Genomic DNA, 20,634 nt, shown 5'->3' on the forward strand with positions numbered 1-20,634 from the left:
AAACTGGCCATTATAATGTGCCTTCTGATGGAAGAATACAGTAAAACTTATGAGATACTTGCCAAAAAAATCAAACTTGAATCTGAGCAAGCCTCTATATCTAATGATTAGTTTAGCAAATGGAGGAGATGTTAAATGACACCATGGATATCCAATAAGCAAAATCCAGAAAATGAGAGATTCTGCCATTGTTTTCAGCAAATTAATTGTAAGAAAGGAAAAGAAGGAGAATCCTACAGATTAGAAGTTTAAGGGATATAGCAACTGACTTCAAAGTGTGGATTTTTTTTGAACCCCAGTTTGAACAAGAAGTGTAAAAAGCCATTTCTGAGGAGTTCCCATTGTGGCACAGCAGAAATGAATCTGACTAGGAACCATGAGGTTTCGGGTTCAATCCCTGGCCTCACTCAGTGGGCTAAGGATCTGGCGTTACCATGGGCTGTGGTGTAGGTCACAGACGAGGCTTGAATCCAGCATTGCTATGGCTGTGGTGTAGGCAGCAACTGTAGCTCCAATTCGACCCCTAGCCTGGGAACCTCCATATGCCATGGGTACGGGCCTAAAAAAGACCAAAAGAAAAAAAAAATCTGAGATGATTGGGGGCAATTTGAATACTAATGGGATATTGGATATTAAGAAATTACTTATCATTATTCATTTTAAATATAAAACAATATCATAGTTATTTCATTTAAGAGTCCTTTTCTTTTAGAAACACATACAAAAGTATTTATGGGAGTTCCCACTGTAGTGCATTGGATTAAGAATCTGACTGCAGTGGTTTGGGTTGGTGCAGAAGCACAGATTCAATCCCCAGCCCAGCACAATGGGTTAAGGATCTGGTGTTGCTGCAGCTGTGGTGCAGGTCGCAGCTGTGGCTATAATTTGCTGCCTGGCCTGGGAACTTCCATTTGCCACTGATCCAGCCATTAAAAAAAAAAAAAAGTGTTTATGGATGAAGTGATCTGATAAATAAGTTTGCTTCAAAATAATCCAGAGCCCATGTATGTGTGTATGTGGAGTCAGGGGAAGGGGTAGGGGGTATAGATAAAACAAGATTGGCCACATGTTGATAAATGTTGAAGCTGGGTGGTGAGTACATAGTTAATATACTCTTTTCTCTACTCTTATATATGTTTAAATATTTCCTTGATACAAAGTTTTTTTTAAAAATTGTCTCCTCTTTCCATCCACCATGTCCAAAGACTTTACTGAACACTATTCTAAAAGATCTCTTGGGGTCCTGGAAATTATTTTTAGGTGACATTTCATGTTAATGAAGGTACTCTCCGATGGTTGTCATTGGCTTTATACCACTGGGCTGTCCCATGAGTGGATATCTTTGAATCCTAGAGTGTGAGGTCTGTTGTACGGTTGCACCATCACAGAAAGCAATATCTTGCCTCCCCAGACTCTGCTCTGAGAGGTTCCTCTTGTCTACTACAGATGCTGCTAATGGCAACAGTAGCCATGGAGGAAAGAGCAGTGCTTCTGGCTCCACTCCAGCCCGCCCTGGAAGTTACTCTTTGTCACCAAGACCTAGCTTTGCCTCAGGAGACCAAGGTACAACATCCAATCTTAGAGTTTTGAAAGAATGCAATTTAATTATGGAAGAAGTGCCCCAAAGGGTTTGTAATGATGAATTATCTGGCAGCACACTCACAGGTTTTCCTTAGTTTCTCATATCATGTTTTGAAAGCTTATGATTGGTATAAATAGTTATGATTACATATCTTGGTGATTGTACAAGAACAGGCCTATCTAGGAAATAGCATTGAAACACATGTATAAGAAGTGTCTTAAGGAGTTCCTGTTGTGGCTCAGCAGGTTAAGAACCCAACATAGTGTCTGTGAGGATGCAGGTTCATCCCTGGATTCACTCAGTGACTTAAGGATCCGACATTGCCGCAAGGTGCAGTCAGATCGACTATGCAGCTCGGATCTGGCTTTACTGTGGCTGCAGCTTTGATTCAACCCCTAGCCCGGGAGGTTCCATATGCTGCAGATGTGGCCCTAAAAAGAAAAAAAAAAAGGGTCTTGAAAAGCCATGGGCTTTGCTGACCAACCTCTCTGGTAAATCTGAGCCTTCCTTTCACTATCTACAAAATACGTATAATAACATACTTGTCCACCAATTTCATAGTCTTGTTGATAGAATAAGATGAAATAATTTGGATAATTGTAAAACAGCCTGCAGATGTTAGACAGTACTGTTAGTATGACTTTTTCTAACTTTATCCTTACCTTTAGAAAAGGTGACTTAGACTTTCTGAGTATAATATTAAAACTCCTCTGTTACTCTGGCTCCTTTCCTTTCTTCCACCACTAAAGACGCTCATCTTTCTTTTTGCCTTCAGCTACCATGTTCATTTCTGGGCCACCAAAGAAACGACACCGAGGATGGTATCCTGGGTCACCTGTTCCCCAACCTGGTTTAGTTGTACCTATTCCCACAGTTCGCCCCCTTTCAAGAACTGGTAAGATTTTGACAGAAAATGGGTTTTAAGTTTCCATAAACTAGCTGAGGTATCTCCTACTCTTGTTCTTTCCATGAACCCGTGAAGATAAATTTCCTTAACCATTTTCTCCAGTGCTATGCAGCTAATATTTTGTCCCCATCACATCTGCCTTTCCTACAAGCTCACGTACCATCACGACAGATGTTGATTCACCATCTGGCTTTATTTTAGCCATAGTACCAATAAACCGTTCTTTACATAGAGCATGAGACTATCAATCTGCCATCATAGAGCACAAATGAACTTGCTTTGCCAGTAGCGGTATTAAATGTATCCTCCTGTGCTCTAGTTCTTTATAGGACCTCTACTTATTTCTGATCTGGATAGTTCAGTCTGACTAGAATCCTTAAAAAAAACAACTGGCTGTCCTTTCTTATAACCAAGCTTTGGCCATTTTGTGCCTACAGTTAAGTATCAAATGCTTGCTGTATGAAACACAGAAAAATGTAAATATAACAATTCTAAGACAGAGATGGGGTTCTTTAAAATTTTGTTTGTTTAAAAGGTAGTTTTAAATGCTACATAGAAGTACTGTTTACACAAAGAATTATGCCAGTGTGTTACAGTGGTTGCTTCTAGAAAGTACTGATTAATGATGAATTTATCCTTTTTCTCGCTTTTCTATACTTTTCATATTTTCTCTAATGAGTAGATATGCCTTGATAGTCTGGGGCGGGGGAAGAGATAACATACATAACAGAATCCAAAAGAATGTATGTTGGCAAAATAACTAGAAGGAAAAACTACCAAAATGCTAAATAGTGTTTATCTCCAGACAATTTGATAATGGTTTTTTGTTTTTCTCACTTTCTTGTTTTATATAATAAACCGCAAATTACTTTACTAAAAAAAATTAGACTTACAAAATTTGCATATTAAAGTATTAACATTGTGTCGATTTCAATTGTATCTCATTTAGTCTTCCTGTCTAATCCTTCTTGTCAAACAACTTTTTTTCCAGAGTCCCTTTTATCTGCCCCAGTTCCACAGACTCCATTAACTGGAATTTTACAACCTCGACCCATTCCTGCAGGGGAAACTGTAATTGTTCCTGAAAATCTGCTGAGTAACTCAGGAGTTAGACCAGTAATCCTGATAGGTAAGGAAAGGAATTCCAAGTTCTTGTGTCTGCTGGAGTCCAGGAATGTTTCTCCATTTCATTGTGTATTTATTCATGTGTTCATGAATGTCTTCATTGATCCATCTATTAATTTTTTCAGCTTTTATTGGTCAGCTCCTTCATGCTATACTAAACATGTGACTAGAAGTTGGGAATAAGGCAAAGTCTTTTTGCCCACGAGAAGCACTGTTTAGTGGGGGAGTCTAGAGGTTCACAACCAAGAACTCCAAGAGCTCAGAGGAGAGGGAGCTTAACTCTGCCTGGAGGGGGTCTGAGAAGACTTCTCGGAGGTGATGTTCCAGCTGGGGAACTGAAGGGTGGGTGAGAGAAGATAAGGTGGGGAAGGGCTCCTTCCAGTCAAAGGGAGCCAAACCACAGAGAAGAGGAACACACTAAGCCGAGTGGGTCTAAGGGGCCCCACTCAGCAGACCCGGGCTGCCCCAGAGCTGCAGTTCTAAACCACAGCAAAGCATCTGTGAATCAGTATCTTTAAGAAGTCAGAGGTTCTCCAAGTTTCCATAAGCGGAGATGTGGAAATTTAGGGGTCCCTAGATTCTGGACTAATTGAGTGCCTTTCATACCCACATCAAGAGTCCCTTCATTTGGGGGCCAGCTTAGGCCAGAAGAAGACAGCCAGCTTTACCTTTGGGACTAAACAGATAAGGTGTTTCAGCCCACGAGGTCTTTACGGTATATCTGTGGGAGGTGTTATCTGCTTCTTACAGTTGGCTTGAGCATACTGACATGAGTGGTTTTGCTTTGAGCCCTGTTCTTTATCAGTCACTGCTCCTGGACCTATAGACACTGGGGGAATCCCAGTTGTTTAAATTCCATATAGTCAGGAAGTTCTTATTGAGCTTTTGAGTTGTGTGTGTAGTGCAACTAAGCCTTGGAAAGATACATAAAACATGGTGTCTGGCTTTTAGAAAGACTCACAGAGGACCGTCCTCTTCAACAAACAATGAAAAGAGGGTGTATTTTCAACACACTTTTTCCCTCTCTACTTCTAAGATGCTTGGAGGCTGTTTCCTGACATTTAGGAAGAGAACATAAAAAAATAGCTAAAATAGCAAAAAGATTAAGAACCTCCAAGAAAGTGCAACTGGCAAAATATAGCTATTGATCAATTTGAGCTTAGCTTAAATTTTTTAAAAGAAAAGCTCAAGAAGTGAAACATGTTATTATAGTTTGTTTTCTGACTTCCTATCTGAAAAGGAACTTGATTAGGAATTTTAATATGTTATCATTACAGTTTTACGAAGGATTCAGAGATGTTTTTTGCAAACTCTCATCAATCCTCTGTGGCAGAGATATAATATTAACATATCCCTTATATAATATGAGTACTAATATAATTTGACTATTTTTGCTTCCTTTTCACCTAATGTAATAAAAGGATAGAATTTAGAGCATTCAAGTAAAATTCCTAGGGTTGATGTATTTGAGTGATTTATTTGGCAGCCACCACAGAGGGCAGGGAATTTTGTTAAGCATCGTTGATCCTAGTTGAGCAAGTGTACCTGGTTGGACCTCAAAAAGAAATATTGAACTTTATTGGCTTGCTTCTATTGGGGCAGGCTATGGCACTTTACCCTATTTCTATGGAAATGTTGGTGACATTGTTGTGAGTCCTCTGCTGGTGAATTGCTACAAGATTCCACAGTTGGAAAACAAAGATTTGGAACAATTAGGGTTGACTGGCAGCCAGCTCCTGAGCGTGGAAAACATGATTCTTCTGACCATACAGTATCTTGTGCGGCTGGGTAAGCTATTTTCAATAATCATTTGATGGTAACGATTTTTATTGGGGTTTTTTGGTAACATACTTCTTTCCTTTCTTATCCATTTTCTCACATTTATCCCTCTCTTACTTTCCCTCTGTCACTTCTAACATTCTTTTTCTTCAACCGCATTCTCTATGGCTTTTCTCTTTCCTTTCATCCATTTCTTTCTACTCCTTTCCTTCTCTTTCCTGTCCTCATTTCTCTCAGATCTAGCCTCCCTGGTTTCTCGTTTTGTTTCTTTGGGTCTTAGAAGAGATAAATTGCTCCACCTAGTGTCCAGTCCCATGATAGTCCTAACATCTCCAGAGCAATTGTGGGCAGAACCTCTAAGGGCTGTGCCACCCTCCTCCTCCTGGGGAGAGTCAGGCCAAGCCACATTTCTGAAAGTGCACCTACAGTCTGGAATGCAAGTATAACCATTGCCTTAGACAATTATTTTCCAATTTTCCACCTAGCCTTTTTACCTTGTTTATCCTCTGTCCCCACACCCATTCGTTTTCTTCTCTAGCCACACCCCTTTGATGTGGTCCCATCCTGCTTCCCTTCACTGAGGTAGTAACTTGGACCTCCCTGGAGGGCTCTCTGGGCTTTAGGTTAAGGGGGATATATAGGTCATGAACCCTTCACTTCCTCTATCTCCTCCTGAGCCCCACAGTGGGTATATGCAGGTGCCCTGACAATACTGCAGTGGTTTCACAGCATTTACATTGCAATGACCTTTATTTTGCAAAGTGCAGTGGGTCATCTAATATGCAGCCTAATTATACACTCACTCCAGGGCTTCAAACCACTGATTTACTTAGGAAAGTGTTCAGGTTGTAAAATTGCACATTAAAAATTGTATCTGCAATCTTGTGAATTGTTTTAATGTTTTAAACTACTTTGGTGTTGGAGTTCCTGTCGTGGTGCAGTGGAAACGAATCTGACTAGGAACCATGAGGTTGCGGGTTCAATCCCTGGCCTCGCTCAGTGGTTAAGTATCTGGTGTTGCTATGGTTGTGATGTAGGCCGGCAGCTACAGCTCCAATTAGACCCCTAGCCTGGGAACCTCCATATGCCTCAGGTGCGGCCCTAAAAAGACACACACACACACACACAATAAAACTACCTTGGTGTTAAACAATTTTTTTAAAAAGGCTAAATAATGTTACACACACATACACACATCCCTTCAACTGGCCAGGTTCAGTCCTTGGTGCATTAGCTAGCCACAGGCCTGCTTTGGCATGGGCTTTTGACACTTACAAGGTTTCAGATAGCTCATGAGCCATTTTCATGATAAATCTAGGACTTGATAATCATTTTTATTAGTGGGTACTAAAACTATAAAAATCACCCAGGTCTGCAGCTCATTTGATGTCGTAATTTTAATTAATACATACTGATTTTGGAGTTCCCGTCGTTAACGAATCCGACTACGAACCATGAGGTTGCAGGTTTGATCCCTGCCCTTGTTCAGTGGGTTAACGATCGGGCGTTGCCCTGAGCTGTGGTGTAGGTCGCAGACGCGGCTCGGATCCTGCGTTGCTGTGGCTCTGGCGTAGGCTGGCAGCTACAGCTCTGATTCGACCCCTGGGAACCTCCATATGTCGTGGGAGCAGCCCAAGAAATGGCAAAAAGACAAAAAAAAAAAAAATACTGATTTTCAACTATGTTCCCAGATGAAAACCCAGATTCTAGATGCATCCAGAATCAGTGAAACAAGGCCACCTAAAGTAATGCTATTATAGCAAACCAAGCCTATCAGTACAGTATTTTTTTTCAATCCCAATGACAGTTTAAATAATCAAAGTCCAAGTTAATTAAATGAACTAAATGGTCAAAACAAAACATCTTCCCTTAAATTACTAAAAGTTCTTTTCTTAAAAATGGAACAATCTTGCAATTCCCTAGTGGCTCAGCAAGTTAAGGATCCACTCTTGTCACTGCTGTGGCTCGGGTCACTGCAGAGGTGTGGGTTTGATTCCTGGCCCCAGAACTTCCACATGCCTCAGGCAGCCAAAAAAAATTTTAAAAATTTAAAAAAATAACAATCTCCAATAAATCAGACAAAACTTTTCTCTGCTCTGCAAGACCAGTTCTCTCCAGTTTTACTTGCAACCAATTAATTATGTCTCTCAAAGTCCAATATAAAGAGTCTCATATTGGACTTTGAGAGGCATAATTAACCTAAATTTTGTACATTGGGATATCTCTTAACCTAAATTTTGTACATTGGGATATCACTTCTCCTCAACAACTAACTCTTTTGGAGTCCTTATTTTTATGTATTTGTTGCCTTCGGAAGTTTTGAATCTATGCTATAGATTATAAATAAACATTTAAAAAAGTAACTCCAAATCACTGTAAGGACACGTTTAATACTTGGATGGTTAAGTTTTCTGAAAGTAACTGAGAAGAAGAAAAGCAAGATTTTTCAGAAGGAACTATAGTCACTTTTTAAAAAATTAAATAAATAAATAGATAAATAATAATTTAAGAATAAAAAGTAATAATTAAGACATAAAATAATAAAAAATAAATCTGTTATTTCACAAGCTGGAAATCTTTTGAAGTAGATCATGAAATCAACAAATCCAGAGATTCTTGGAAGACTCCGAGTCTGTTGGAAACTTGTCTTCTCCTGTTAAGGTAGCTCTATCTGAAAAGCCTTCAGAACTGATGCCCACGTTACTGGATATCAGCTCTTGAAGGGAAAAAATGACTATTATCAAGCCTGTGAAAAGTGAAGAAAAGGCTCCTGCAATTTATAAAGGCTACAGAGGAAGAAGTGACAGGAGGTGATTGAAACAAGGCAATTTACTGAAAAAGTCTCTTACGTCATGTAAACTTTGGTACATTTCCCTCTATTTCTCAACTCCGAATAGTAATTCAGTCAAAACTTCATAAAAGTGAGTTTTTAGGCAACAGAGAATGCTATGAACATGTTGGATGCTTTATTTTCCCAGAATGCCTTTGTTTTTGGAATTGATTATGCTGCCTAACAGAGCAGGTTACTCCATCATGGTTGGAAGTGAGTCTTGTGGACACACCTGTTAACCAGCCTCTTCAGATTGTCTGTGAAGGGCAGTAGGGGACCAGAGACAGGCAGAGCTTTTGAGCTGTCACTTATTCTGCTAGAAGAAAACTTTAATTAGACAAGCACCCTGCCTTCTTCTCAGGCAGTCAGTAAATCTGTGCACGATGAGCTCACTACCAAGTGTGTACTTAGTGGCCACGAACCATGGTGCTAATTTGATAAAGCTAAATGAAGATCGGAAGCTTTGGTGGCTCCCAGGTGATAGGAAGGCATCCATCTCCCCCTCATAAGGGGTGGGGAAGGCACAACACAAACAGTGTAAGCTTGGCCACTTTTTTGCCCTCTCTCCACCTTATAGAAGAGAAAACTCTGTGAGGACTTGACTGTCCCACTTCTCTCTGACCTCCAACCAATCCTGGAGAAACAGGTTTTTTTCCCTATGGAAGTTGTTTGTTTTTTAATGTATAATATTTTATATAATGTTTCTTATCCTAAACATTACTAAACTTTCATTGTCCTACTTCCTAGAGAAGAAGGGCAGTGGGCCAAGGAGGCCATTTAAACTTCTGCTAGAGGAAGGAAAGATTTTTGACCCACTCAGGGTGTCTCCCTCTCATGCGGAAGTCCAGCCCCCTGTGCCTATATTCTTTTTTTTTTTTAATATATAATGGGTTTTTTTCCATTATAACTGGTTTAAAGTGTTCTGTCAATTTTCTACTATGCAGCATGGTGACCCAGTTACACAAACATGTAGAGATTCTTTTTTCTCACATTATCATCCTCCATCATAAGTGACTAGATAGAGTTCCCAGTGCTACACAGCAGGATCTCATTGCTAATCCATTCCAAAGCCTATGTTCTTTTGCAAGATGTTCTGAGTCTGTTTCCTGATCCAAGAAACCACAGACACCGAGAGGTCTTTATCTGTTTCAGGAGCCCAAGTTTCAAATTTCAGGTCCGCACAACAAAATAAATGATTTTGAGTAGCAGGAGTGAACGTAGTCTTGATGGTTTCAATTTTTTTTTTAATTCATGATGTTTTAGATTTCATTAATTTTTTTCAGTGTACAGCAAAGTGATTACATATATATATTCTTTTTCAGATTCTTTTCCTGTATAAATTGCTGGTTTCAATTTAAACTAAGTATAGGAATTCATTTGTCACTTAGATGTCAAACATTGACTTGCTTATTTTGTCCTAAAAACTGGTTGAGTTTCTAAAGAGAAACAAAATCCTCCTAATGCCAGAGACCATGGATCACCCATATAAACTCAGCCATAGCCATAGCCAAGGAAGAGAGCCAAAGGCCATACTAACAACCCAGAACCCTGGGGAATAACTAGATGATGAGAGTTTTCTCTATCTGGGGAAGGCGTGAAACTGCCTAAATATAAATTGGGTGTGGAAAATAATTAAACTTAATTTTCCTTGCGGACAGTATCCCATAGTTAGGGGTAGAAGCAATCCATTAAAATGTTTTCCTAAGATACCTGTGAATAAAATGAGAAATGAGTGAAGCCTGAAGCTGATTTTATACCAGTAGATTAGCTCCTTGAATCATTAAGTCATTAACTGTTTTTGTAATGCCAAGTTCAAGAAGTCAACAAAAATACCACCTTCAGTGACCATCTCCCAAAACTTACAGTGGAAATGATACTATCTCTGAGCCCATCCTCTTGAAAGATACCAAGAATAGAAGTCTGAATCTTTTTTTTTTTTTTTTTTGCCATACTGTGGCATGTGGAAGTTCCTGGGTGAGGGATGCATTTTTTTAAAATAAATAAATAAATAAATACACACACACACACACACACACACATCCATGTGTGTGTGTTTATATATTTTAATAAATATTTTATAAATATATTTTTAAATATATAGAGAGAGGGGAAAAGGAAGACAGAGAAAATAGAAGGTAATTTCACAATGGAAAATGGTTAGTAGAGGCTCTATACCTGAGGCCACTATAACTAAAAAGCTTATTTGCCAGTTGGAGTAGACTTCACACTGATGTGTGTGTTTGTGTGTGTATCTCTCTTTTTTAGCTGTGATTAAAAAAAAAATTCTAGCTGTAATTCTCTTCAATTTAGGTCCTGACCAGATACCTCTCAGGGAAGAGTTTGAGCAAATTATGCTGAAAGCTATGCAGGAGTTTACTCTTCGAGAGAGAGCCCTGCAGATGGAGGCTCAGTGCACACCCGTGTCACCAGGACAGCTGCCCTGGCTGGCTCGGTTAATTGCCAGCGTATCTCAAGACTTGGTTCATGTGATTGTGACCCAGAACTCTTTGGCAGAGGGTATTTCAGAGACATTGAGGACTCTCAGTGAAATGAGACACTATCAAAAACTACCAGATTATGTTGTGACAATTTGTGCATCGAAAATCAGAGGAAATGAATTTTGTGTGGTAGTATTAGGTGAGTAATTTTTAAAAATCCATTTATTCAGTTATCTGTCCATTTGAAAAATACTTAATGGGGTGTTTCAGGCATCCATGTAATTAATCTCTGGTCAAGGGCTCCAACTTGGGTTCTTCCTCCAAATTTTAACTTTTCCTTTGCTCCTCAGATCAGATTTGTGTAGCCCTTCGTTTGGCTGGTGTCCCTGTCAGCTGGTTGTGGGAGCATTATTTCAAAGCACACCCTTGTAACAGATACCCTTGTCTCATGTAACTTCTGTCCTTACAAGGTTTTGGAAATGTTACCCCTCTGGCATGTGATAAAGCCATTGCCACAGGTGCCTAAGCCAGTTAATCATATTTGCCAGGAACTTAGCTCATATATTCATATCTTCACTAAAGAGGATGTTTCATGTTATAACATTGACCCGAAAGAAAAGGTTCAGAGGAGTTCCCATTGTGGCTCAGCGGTAATGAACCTGGCTAGTATCCGTGAGGATGTGGGTTTGATCCCTTGTCTCACTCAGTGTGTTGGGGATCTGGTGTCGCCGTGAGCTGTGGTGTAGGTTGCAGACCAGGCTCAGACCCCAAGTTGCTGTGGCTGCGGTGTAGGCTGGCAGCTGTATCTCCGATGCTACCCCTAGCTTGGGAATTGCCATATTCTGGGTACAGCCCTAAAACAAAGAAAAAGGAAAAGTTCAGAAAGTTGGTACATTACAAAATGTATTTTTGTTTCTGGTGCTGATTTCCTATCAGGCACCATCCTGAGTTGCCATTTGGACTAAATTTTGCTTTTCTCTCTGTGAATGTCTTTCACATCTTCCTCGGAAAGGTGCCAAGCCCCCTCGCTTTCGCCAAACCCACCTACCTGTCTGTCCCTCTGTGACCTATATCTCTCACAAAGCTTCATCAGAAAGTGTAATGAATTCCTTTTCTAATTTTCATTTGTAAAAACAACATATGTTTATATTTTTAAGACCGACATTCATAATAGCCATGCAGACACAATTTTTTAAAGGCTTTTCACAGTCCTCCCCAGTCTTTTAAACACATGCGTGATATGTTTTCACAGTTACTGACATAAGGTATGTCATTTTTCCCCTTGATCACCTAACTTTGATATTATAAACTTTTCATTTCAGATAAAAGTTTGAAATTGTCCTTTCAGATGCTGTGTAATTGCCTACCTTTTTATGTGCCATCCCTTTCTTAGTCAGGTCCCTCTAGTTACATACTTTAGTTCTGTTTCCAGTCTCTGCTGTTATAAATCACGTCCCGGTGCACATTTGTTCACTGGCACATGGTCTCTCCCTCTGTTCTGCAGGTCAGCATCAGTCCAGAGCTCTGGCAGAGAGCATGCTCACCACAAGTGAGTTTTTGAAAGAAATTAGCTATGAGCTCATCACAGGAAAGGTCAGTTTCCTGGCATCGCATTTCAAAACCACATCATTAGGTGAGTGGCTCTCGGGTTCAGCAACACTGCCAGCCCCCAGCTGCCTGATTTTCTGAATTTAAATCTTTACCCGTCAAGGAGCTGAGTGTGGAGCTTAAGCTTGCCCGCTGACCTTCCTTCTATGGTTTCTTCTAAGCCTTTTGTTACTGACACAGCAAGGGGTTCAGGCACTAGGATGGGAGGCCTCCACTCCACCACTACTTTGTTGTTTGACCTTGGGCGACACTGCCTCCCTGGATCTCAGTTTTCTAATATGGCAAATGGAGATATAACGATCCCATCCTCCTTGCTCGAAGTATTATGGAGGCCGGGAGAGATGTGGTTTATAAAAGCATGTAAACTGTAAGCCCGGTGCAAACGAGGGCAGCTCTGGCTGCAGAGACCCTGCTGTTGGTGTGGCTGGGCGTAAATTCCAACATGAAAAGTGGGATGACTAGCAGATCTCCATGGAAACTCAGCTGCACTGCCCAACTCGGAGACTGATACAAACATATCATTCCTCATAACCTTCTTATCTCTGCTTGTGTTTTTAAATAGGAGATGACCTAGACAAGCTACTAGAAAAAATGCAACAGAGAAGAGGAGATAGTGTGGTGACCCCTTTCAACGGAGACCTTAATGAATGTGTGTCCCCTCAGGAGGCTGCGGCTATGATCCCCACGCAGAACCTGGGTAATGTCACCTCAGACCCAAAGGAGGAAACCCGACCTCAGGACAGTCACAAAAGCTAAGTCGTTCCGAGGGTTTTACGGTCTTGTTTTCAAGTCACAGAATGAGACAGGCCTTTCCTCATTATCTCTGTGATAAATCTGGCTCAAGTTAAAAATGTCTTACTCTGTGGCCTGCGTCCAGCACCTTATAACTGCTTCCTAGAATTAAAAGCAAAGCCAAACACTTTATTTTAAGCAGTCCCCCCCCACACACACACATCTCTCTCTCCCTTTCTCCCTCTCTCTCTTTTTTTTCTCTGAAGATTTGGGGTCCTTGGCATACTTTCCTTAGCTCTACCAACTGTGCCCTCAGCTCACACAGAGTGTTAAAGAACTTCTTGAAGGAATCTATAGTCTATGCAGGGCTCCTGGCTCTCCACGCCCCGCATTTACCTTCCAACATGCAAAACATACATTCTCAGGGAGATCAAGGCCTTCCTGGCAGCTGGAGCAGCAACACTGACATATCATCTGTCCTGTAATGAGTTTGTAGGGGACACGCCAAGGGGGACGGTGGCATCAGGGTTGAGAAGTCGGGTCACTAGATTGGGTTCCTTTAGGTTCAGTTTTTTCCCCAATTCCCTGTTGTATTGGGACAGTGTAAGACAGGACAGGAGTTCCCGTCATGGGGCAGTGGAAAAGAATTCGACTGGGAACCATGAGGTTGCAGGTTCGATCCCTGGCCATGCTCAGTGGGTTAAGGATCCAGCGTTGCCGTGAGCTGTGGTGTAGGCCGCAGACGTGGCTCAAATCCTGCTTTGCTGTGGCTCTGGCGTAGGTCCATGGCTACAACCCCGATTCGCCCCCTTGCCTGGGAACCTCCATATGCTGGAGGTGAGGCCCTAAAAAAAGAAAAAAACAAAACAAAACAGAACAAAGCACAGAAGAAGGGATGGATATGAAACAGAACTGTACAAGTGGATGCTGACAGCCTTGTGGCTCTCACTTGATATGAACACATCATGAATGTATGAGGGTGGCCTCAGCAGTGAAAGCATGGCTTGGCATCAGCTCCAGTGTAAAAACAAAGTCAAAGACAATACAAGTTTTTGACTTCTGGACATTATAGGGCAATAAAGTGATCATCCAGATGAATCTGGAATGTGTTATGCAAACAAAGTTAGAAATTCAAATTCTCAGAGTACTTACAGGTTCCCATGTATATATCCTCAATTCCCTGTTTATGAAACATAGCTCTTAATTAATTAATTAATTGAGATCTTGGTGATTATAAAAAAAATACTGTTTAAAGATACTTTTAGGTTTCCTCCAACTTCAAAATTTGCTAAGTTCAATTCTACAAAAGTTTATGCCACCCTGTGTGTTAGTCCCTATCCATCTAACCTGTGAAATGAAAGAAATAATAGCCTAACTACCGAAAGACAGATTTTAGTTTGATTGCTATTCTCTGTGGGTCAAAAACTATTTGGGCTATTATTAAAAGTTTCAGTTTGAGGAGTTCCCATTGTGGCTCAGCAGTAACAAACCCAACTAGTATCCATGAGGACGTGGGTTGGATCCCTGACCTCACTCAGTGGGTTAAGGATCTGGTGTTACCATGAGCTGTGGTGTAGGTCGAACATGTGGCTTGGATCCTGTGTTGCTGTGGCTGTGGTGTAGGCCGGCAGCTGCAGCTCCAATTTGACCTCTAGCCTGGGAACTTCCATATGCTGCATGTGTGGCCCTAAAAAGCAAAGAAAAAGCAAAAAAAAAAAAAGTTCCAGTTTGAGGCTTCTTTAGAGGTTTCAGACAGTGGGGAGACCCAACTGTATAAAGCTCCAACCACTGTCAGGGTACCACGGTGACTGGGGTGTGGTGACTACCATTTTTGCCTGGGCTGCACAGCAGTGTGATTTTAGAAAGCATCCACTAGCACAGGCTAAATGCACCCTTGTGTGTTCCAGTCAGACTTCTACATGTGTTCCAGATTTAAAAAAAAAAAAAAAAAAAAAAACAGCTCTTTAAAGAATCATTAAAAGGTCTCCTGTCCAGGTATGTAGCTAACTAAGGCTGTCTCTCATACGTATGTGTGTATGCACATCACGTGTAAGAGAGATTGAGTGCCTGGTTAGAATTTGTAATAAAAACCTACTGGCATGTTTAGAGTATCTGGGCAATATTTTTTCTAATATGTCACCTATTGAGTGGCCACCTGGCCCTGTCATGAGTCAGGTCTCTTCAGATAGTGCAGGCGTCAGCACCGGAGTTGACCACAGCCATCCAGACCTGCCAGGTCACAAGCACAGGCGAAGTGGAGTTAAGTGGGAAGAGAGGTAAAGTTAGTGTCGTGGGGAGGAGAATTTCAAACCACGTTGCCACTGACTTGCTGGAGAGGAAATGTTTACTGTGGTACCATCCAGAAAAGCTCAAAGGAACTCAAAATATTATGGTTATGGCATTGCCTCCTTCCCTGAACTGGGTCTGGGCTCGGGCACCTGACCTGTGCCCATAGTCCTAAAGGAACCTGGAAACTCTTCCCCGTTCCATAGATGAACCCTGGCTCTGGCCCTGAACGTGTGGCCTGTCCCCCCTTTCCCAGACAGGGGAGTGGTGTTGTGTTAGTGCTTTGTGAGATGATCGATTTTAAAATAATGCATATGTAAGACGACCACATTCACTCTTGAGCACGTGCTTTCAGCCAAGTTTTCAGGGAAAGTGGGCAAATATTAAAACTCAGTAGAGAGTGAGGATAGAAAATAAGGACTCTTGGTGACAGAGCACCATGTGTGTACTATATGTCCCTGGATGGATTCATAGAGGTCATCACAGAAGTGAATTAACTTGTTCTTATGACTTTTTTATTTTTTAAATTTTAGATTCAGGTAATGAAACCTTCCAAATTTATCAGCCGCAGCTCACCGTTGCCAGAAAACTCTTGTCTCAGGTGTGTGCTATAGCAGACAGCGGCAGCCAGAGCTTGGACCTTGGCCACTTCAGCAAAGTGGACTTCATCATCATTGTCCCGAGATCAGAGGTTCTGGTCCAGCAGACTCTTCAACGGATCCGACAATCGGGTAAGATGGACTTGCAAAGAGGACCCCACCTAGATGCAGCCTTTCGTTCCCTCTGTGTCTTTCTTTGGCTTAATCCAGAATTTATAGGACATTTCCATCCCTTTTCACATTAATAAGTATCATAGGAGTGCTTTAAATATTACTTTGAATTTATCTGTAAATGTTCCCTCAGTACTCTGAACTTTCTCCTCCTGAGTCAAGGATAAATCGATGTGCATGTTTGTCAATACCAGTAAGTCTGTGACTAGAAACTGGTCACTCATCTATGAAGAGACATTTCCTTAAGGCAAAAGGATGGGGTGATGTGGGGTCTGTGCCATCTGAACTCTGTCTGTGGTTCAGAGTGGGTCACTGTCTCCCAGGAGGACTCATGCATTTAGCACATGACCAACATATTTTCAATCTAGAAACCAGAACACCCCATGTCTACAATGAGAAACCTCATTGAAAAAAAAGCATGAAGTTAGAATTTCTCCTAATGACTTTAAGAGACTAATAGAGAGGAAAAAATATTTTTCCCAGAAAATGTAAAAAGGTAGGGCGTAAATATTTTAGAAGTTTGTGGTAAGCATATCCCTCTCAAACATAAAATTTGCTTAGAATTGCAAGAAGCAATAAGGAATTTAGAAAATAGAGACTGCTGAAAATGCTTGCCTTTGTGAACTAGTTTTGAAAAGGAAATTATAAATGTCAAGTTGTTTCTGAGTACTTTTGCTGGGGGAAAACACACACACACAGATTTTAACTGCAGAATAAATATTTTTGCCACAGTTAAAAAAAATTATTTTTAATATATTTGAAAACAAATAACAAGCAGAACATTTCAGAAAAGTTTAAAATATAGTTTAGGAGCTCCCATCGTAGCTCAGCGGAAATGAATCTGATTAGCTTCCATGAGGATGCAGATTTGATCCCTGGCCTCACGCAGTGGGTTAAGGATCCAATGTTGCTGTGAGCTGTGGTGTACGTCGCAGACATAGCTTGGATCCCGTGTTGGTGTGGCCCTGGAGTAGGCCAGTGGCTACAGCTCTGATTTGACCCCTAGCCTGGGAACCTCAATGTGCTGTGGGTGTGGCCCTAAAAAGGCAAAAATGAAATGAAATAAAATAAAATAAAATATAGTTTATATGTTCCTGAATGTCACACAGTGCCCCTTAGCATTTAGCATAGAGATCACCTGGGGATCTTGGTTAAAATGCAGATTCCCCTTCTGAGGGTCTGGGTGGGCTCCAGATTCTGCATTTGCAACATGCTCCCAGGGATTCCCAGGCAGCTGGTCCGTGGACCATACTTTGTTTTTGTTTGTTTGTTTTCAACATAATCAAAAAAAGGCTTATTCAAAACATAGAGTTCCTCATTTTTTTCATTCTTTAAAGTTTTATTGAAGTATAGTTGGTTTACAATGTTGCGATCATTTCTGCTGTACAACAAAGTGATTTAGCTGTACATGTACACATATCCATTCTTTTTTCAGATTTTGTTCCCCTATAGATTATCAGAGAATATTGGGTAGAGTTCCCTGTACTCTACAGCAGGTTCCCATTTACTATTCATTCCATATACCACAGTGTACATATGCCAGTCCCAAACCCCCCTCCATCCCTCCCCACCACTACCACTTTGATTAGCATAGCTCTACAAGAAATCTTTCATTGTTAGTTCCCGGTTAGGGCCAGATGAGCTGACTGACAACAGATTTTCCCTCTTTAATGTCTCTTGGTGGCTGTGGCTGACACCGTAAAGTCTTCCCTTGCTTTCTGGAGACTTAAGTGCCTGGTTAACAGTGCAGTCTTCGTTTTAGCCTCTAAAATTTTGAATGACAAGCTACAAAATGGCCTGCTGGAATTGAGTATAGGTGATTTAGCCAGGGAAGGTCAAACGCCTTTTCTCACAGCTCTACCAGAAATTGGAGTGAATTCAAGGCATCCTCAGCTACTGGTCATTCTGCATTCTCTTTCCAATCCCTCTACTGAGAGAAATGGATGGGCTTTCACACCAAGCATTATTCAGATTTTTGTTGCTTGTAGATTTTCCACTTCCTTCCTGTGGAGGGAACGTCTTCTCTTATAGGTGTTTTACTTGTACCAAATGGCATTTGTGGCCTTCCTACATTTGTGATCTGATACCCCAGTCATGCTTGAGCCAGGGCATCTTAACACCTGTTTCAAGTGGTGAAATCACCCTTGGTCAGCAGCTGTGCTCTCCCCAGAGCCTTTTCCTGAAATAACCTCTAGATGACCTGTTCTTTCTCCTTTCTTAATCAGTTCAAGACCCTAAATGAAACTGCATTTTTGACAGAGAAATTCCACTGGTCCCTCCTTTTCCCTTCTCAGTGCCCTCAGATCTTTCCAAGGTGAGGATTTTAAGATTATCATACCTCAAAAAGATACTGGAATTTGACTGGTTACATAAGCTTAGAAAAATCAGTGTTATAGACAGATTCAGAAAATTCAAGGCAAAGCACGTTTTTTAAATTATTCACATCTGGCATTGACATATACACTGGAATTTTTGCTGCAAAAATAATCACTTACATATATTTAAAAATGGTTTTATTGATTTTTATTATATAAAAAACTGTTATAGTTTCCTTTCTTTTGAAAAATAAAAGAAACAAAGTAGGAAATTTTAAACATTTATAATCTTACCACTCAACAAAAACCACTGTTAAAATGATTTAATATTGGAGTTCCCATTGTGTCTCAGTGGCTAACAAACCTGACTATTAACCATGAGTTTGCGGGTTCAATCCCTGGCCCCACTCATTGGGTTAAGGATCTGACATTGCCATGAGCAGGTCGAAGATGCAGCTCAGATCTGGCATTGCAATGGCTGTGGCATAGGCCAGAAGCTACAGCTCTGATTCGACCCCTAGCCAGGGTTCGACTCCTGGTCATGGGTGTGGCCCTAAAAAGACAAAAGACCAAAAAAAAAAAAAAAAGATTTAATATCTTCTCTGCCTGTGTCATTTTTCCATGTCATTAAAAGCTTTTGTAAGCGTCATTCTTAATGAATGTATGTGATATTCCATGTCATAACAACACCAAAATTTTATTTGCTTTTTTATTTGAATACCTTCATATTCTTGGAACACATAACAATCATAAAAACAGGAAGGACTAGAAGCATGAAAGTGTCAAGAGATTGTCCAGAGCAAAGATTTTCCACTCAAACAACTCTTGAAAGTCCATTGCCATGAAAACATAAAGGATCAAAAGAAATCATCTGACTCACTTTTCTTATATTTTGCATGTGAATCAAGGAAAGCTTCATTGCCTAAGGTCACAGAAGGCAGTGCTTTGGGGACAAGGATCGTTTCTTCATCTCTACGTGCCCGGTGCCTCGTTTCTGCCTCTCTCAGGCCTGGCACCCAAAGGGGTTTAGCTACCATTGGAAGGGAGAGGTGGGGTTGGAGGGACGAAGGGGTGGGATGGGCAGAAGGAGCAACAGTGTCCAAGTGCTTCGCTCTCTGGTTCCATTTGCCTTTCCCTAAAGGAAGCATCTCAGCATCCAGGCTGCCAGGAAAAGCACCAGGCAGGGAGAAGCAGGCAGCCAGGACATGCAGAAAGGCCACATCCTTGGCAGCCCTTGGGTGACTGAAAGAAAAAGGTGAAAATAGAAACTATCACATTGTTGCAGACTCAGCACCAAGACGAAGCATTTGATACCTCAACTCATTTTCTAATTAAGGAAGGGAGGGAGGGAGGAAAAGAAAACATTACAGAAAGAATTCAAAGGTTAAAAAAAAATAATAATTGAAGTGAAATGGGTTAAACATGTTTAAGTTTTCCCAAAATGAACTTGTAACTGCTGCAGTGATCAGTGGAGAAGCAGCATGAGGAATTTTTGGACTGTAGGAAGTACTTTGGTTTTAGTGTCACTTCTTTTCAAATTGATGTTGTAGCAAAATCCTTCTAATTCAGGAAGCCTCAAATTCTATAAATTAGAATATTAGGGTATTCGTGCAATCAAAATGCAAGCCATTTTCAGAGTTCCCTTATGGTACAGTGGGTTGAGGATCTGGCATTGTCACGGCAGTGGCGCAGGTTGCTGCTATGGTACAGGTTTGATCCCTGGCCTGGGAAACTTCCACATGCCATAGGTGCAGCCAAATAAATAAATCATGCAAACCCCTTTCTATTCAAAGTGGGGGGGATGAAAACAGGAAGGATTACAGACTATCTATATTTTCCTCCTCCTTGCTTTTAAAATGCTCCAGCAGATGGGAGCAGATGGAGTATCCAGGCAAGGAAGTTTCATGTGCTGATGGACAGACAGATTATTCTATCCAAAAGGACATAAGGAAGTTTTATGGCAGTGGTAGAGAGTAGGAAGGGAAGGGAAGAAATAGAGGAAGACGTCTTCACTTTCCAAACTATATTTTCTTGGTGTTATAAACCTTATACCTCCTTGTCAGTCCCCTAAAATGTCAGCAGTAAGGGCAGTGACTAAGGCAGCAGGGAGTGGGATCCCAGGGAAGAAACTTTTAGGAAGCCTGAGGTGCAGTAGGGAAATGCCAAAGATCCCTTCATACGAATGTAACTGGACAAGTGCCTCCAGTTAGCATTCGTTAAGTCAATTTCCAACTAGGTGGTAGCTGCTTGGTGCCCACCCCT

At 41.0% G+C, this 20,634-nt stretch overlaps 1 protein-coding gene across 1 annotated transcript in view; it reads left to right on the top strand.

The window, feature by feature from the left end:
* Positions 1-20,634, top strand: part of GREB1L (GREB1 like retinoic acid receptor coactivator) — a 268,658-nt gene that overhangs the window by 188,765 nt on the left and 59,259 nt on the right. The window contains exons 9-16 of the mRNA XM_047793881.1: positions 1,447-1,563; positions 2,358-2,477; positions 3,481-3,618; positions 5,217-5,402; positions 10,534-10,860; positions 12,166-12,294; positions 12,832-12,966; positions 15,821-16,018. Coding sequence (XP_047649837.1) covers positions 1,447-1,563; positions 2,358-2,477; positions 3,481-3,618; positions 5,217-5,402; positions 10,534-10,860; positions 12,166-12,294; positions 12,832-12,966; positions 15,821-16,018 — 1,350 coding nt within the window. The remainder of the gene's footprint in view (positions 1-1,446; positions 1,564-2,357; positions 2,478-3,480; positions 3,619-5,216; positions 5,403-10,533; positions 10,861-12,165; positions 12,295-12,831; positions 12,967-15,820; positions 16,019-20,634) is intronic.

The sequence above is a fragment of the Phacochoerus africanus genome, chromosome 8 (assembly GCF_016906955.1).
Source record: "Phacochoerus africanus isolate WHEZ1 chromosome 8, ROS_Pafr_v1, whole genome shotgun sequence".
In the NCBI taxonomy this organism is placed as follows: domain Eukaryota; kingdom Metazoa; phylum Chordata; class Mammalia; order Artiodactyla; family Suidae; genus Phacochoerus; species Phacochoerus africanus.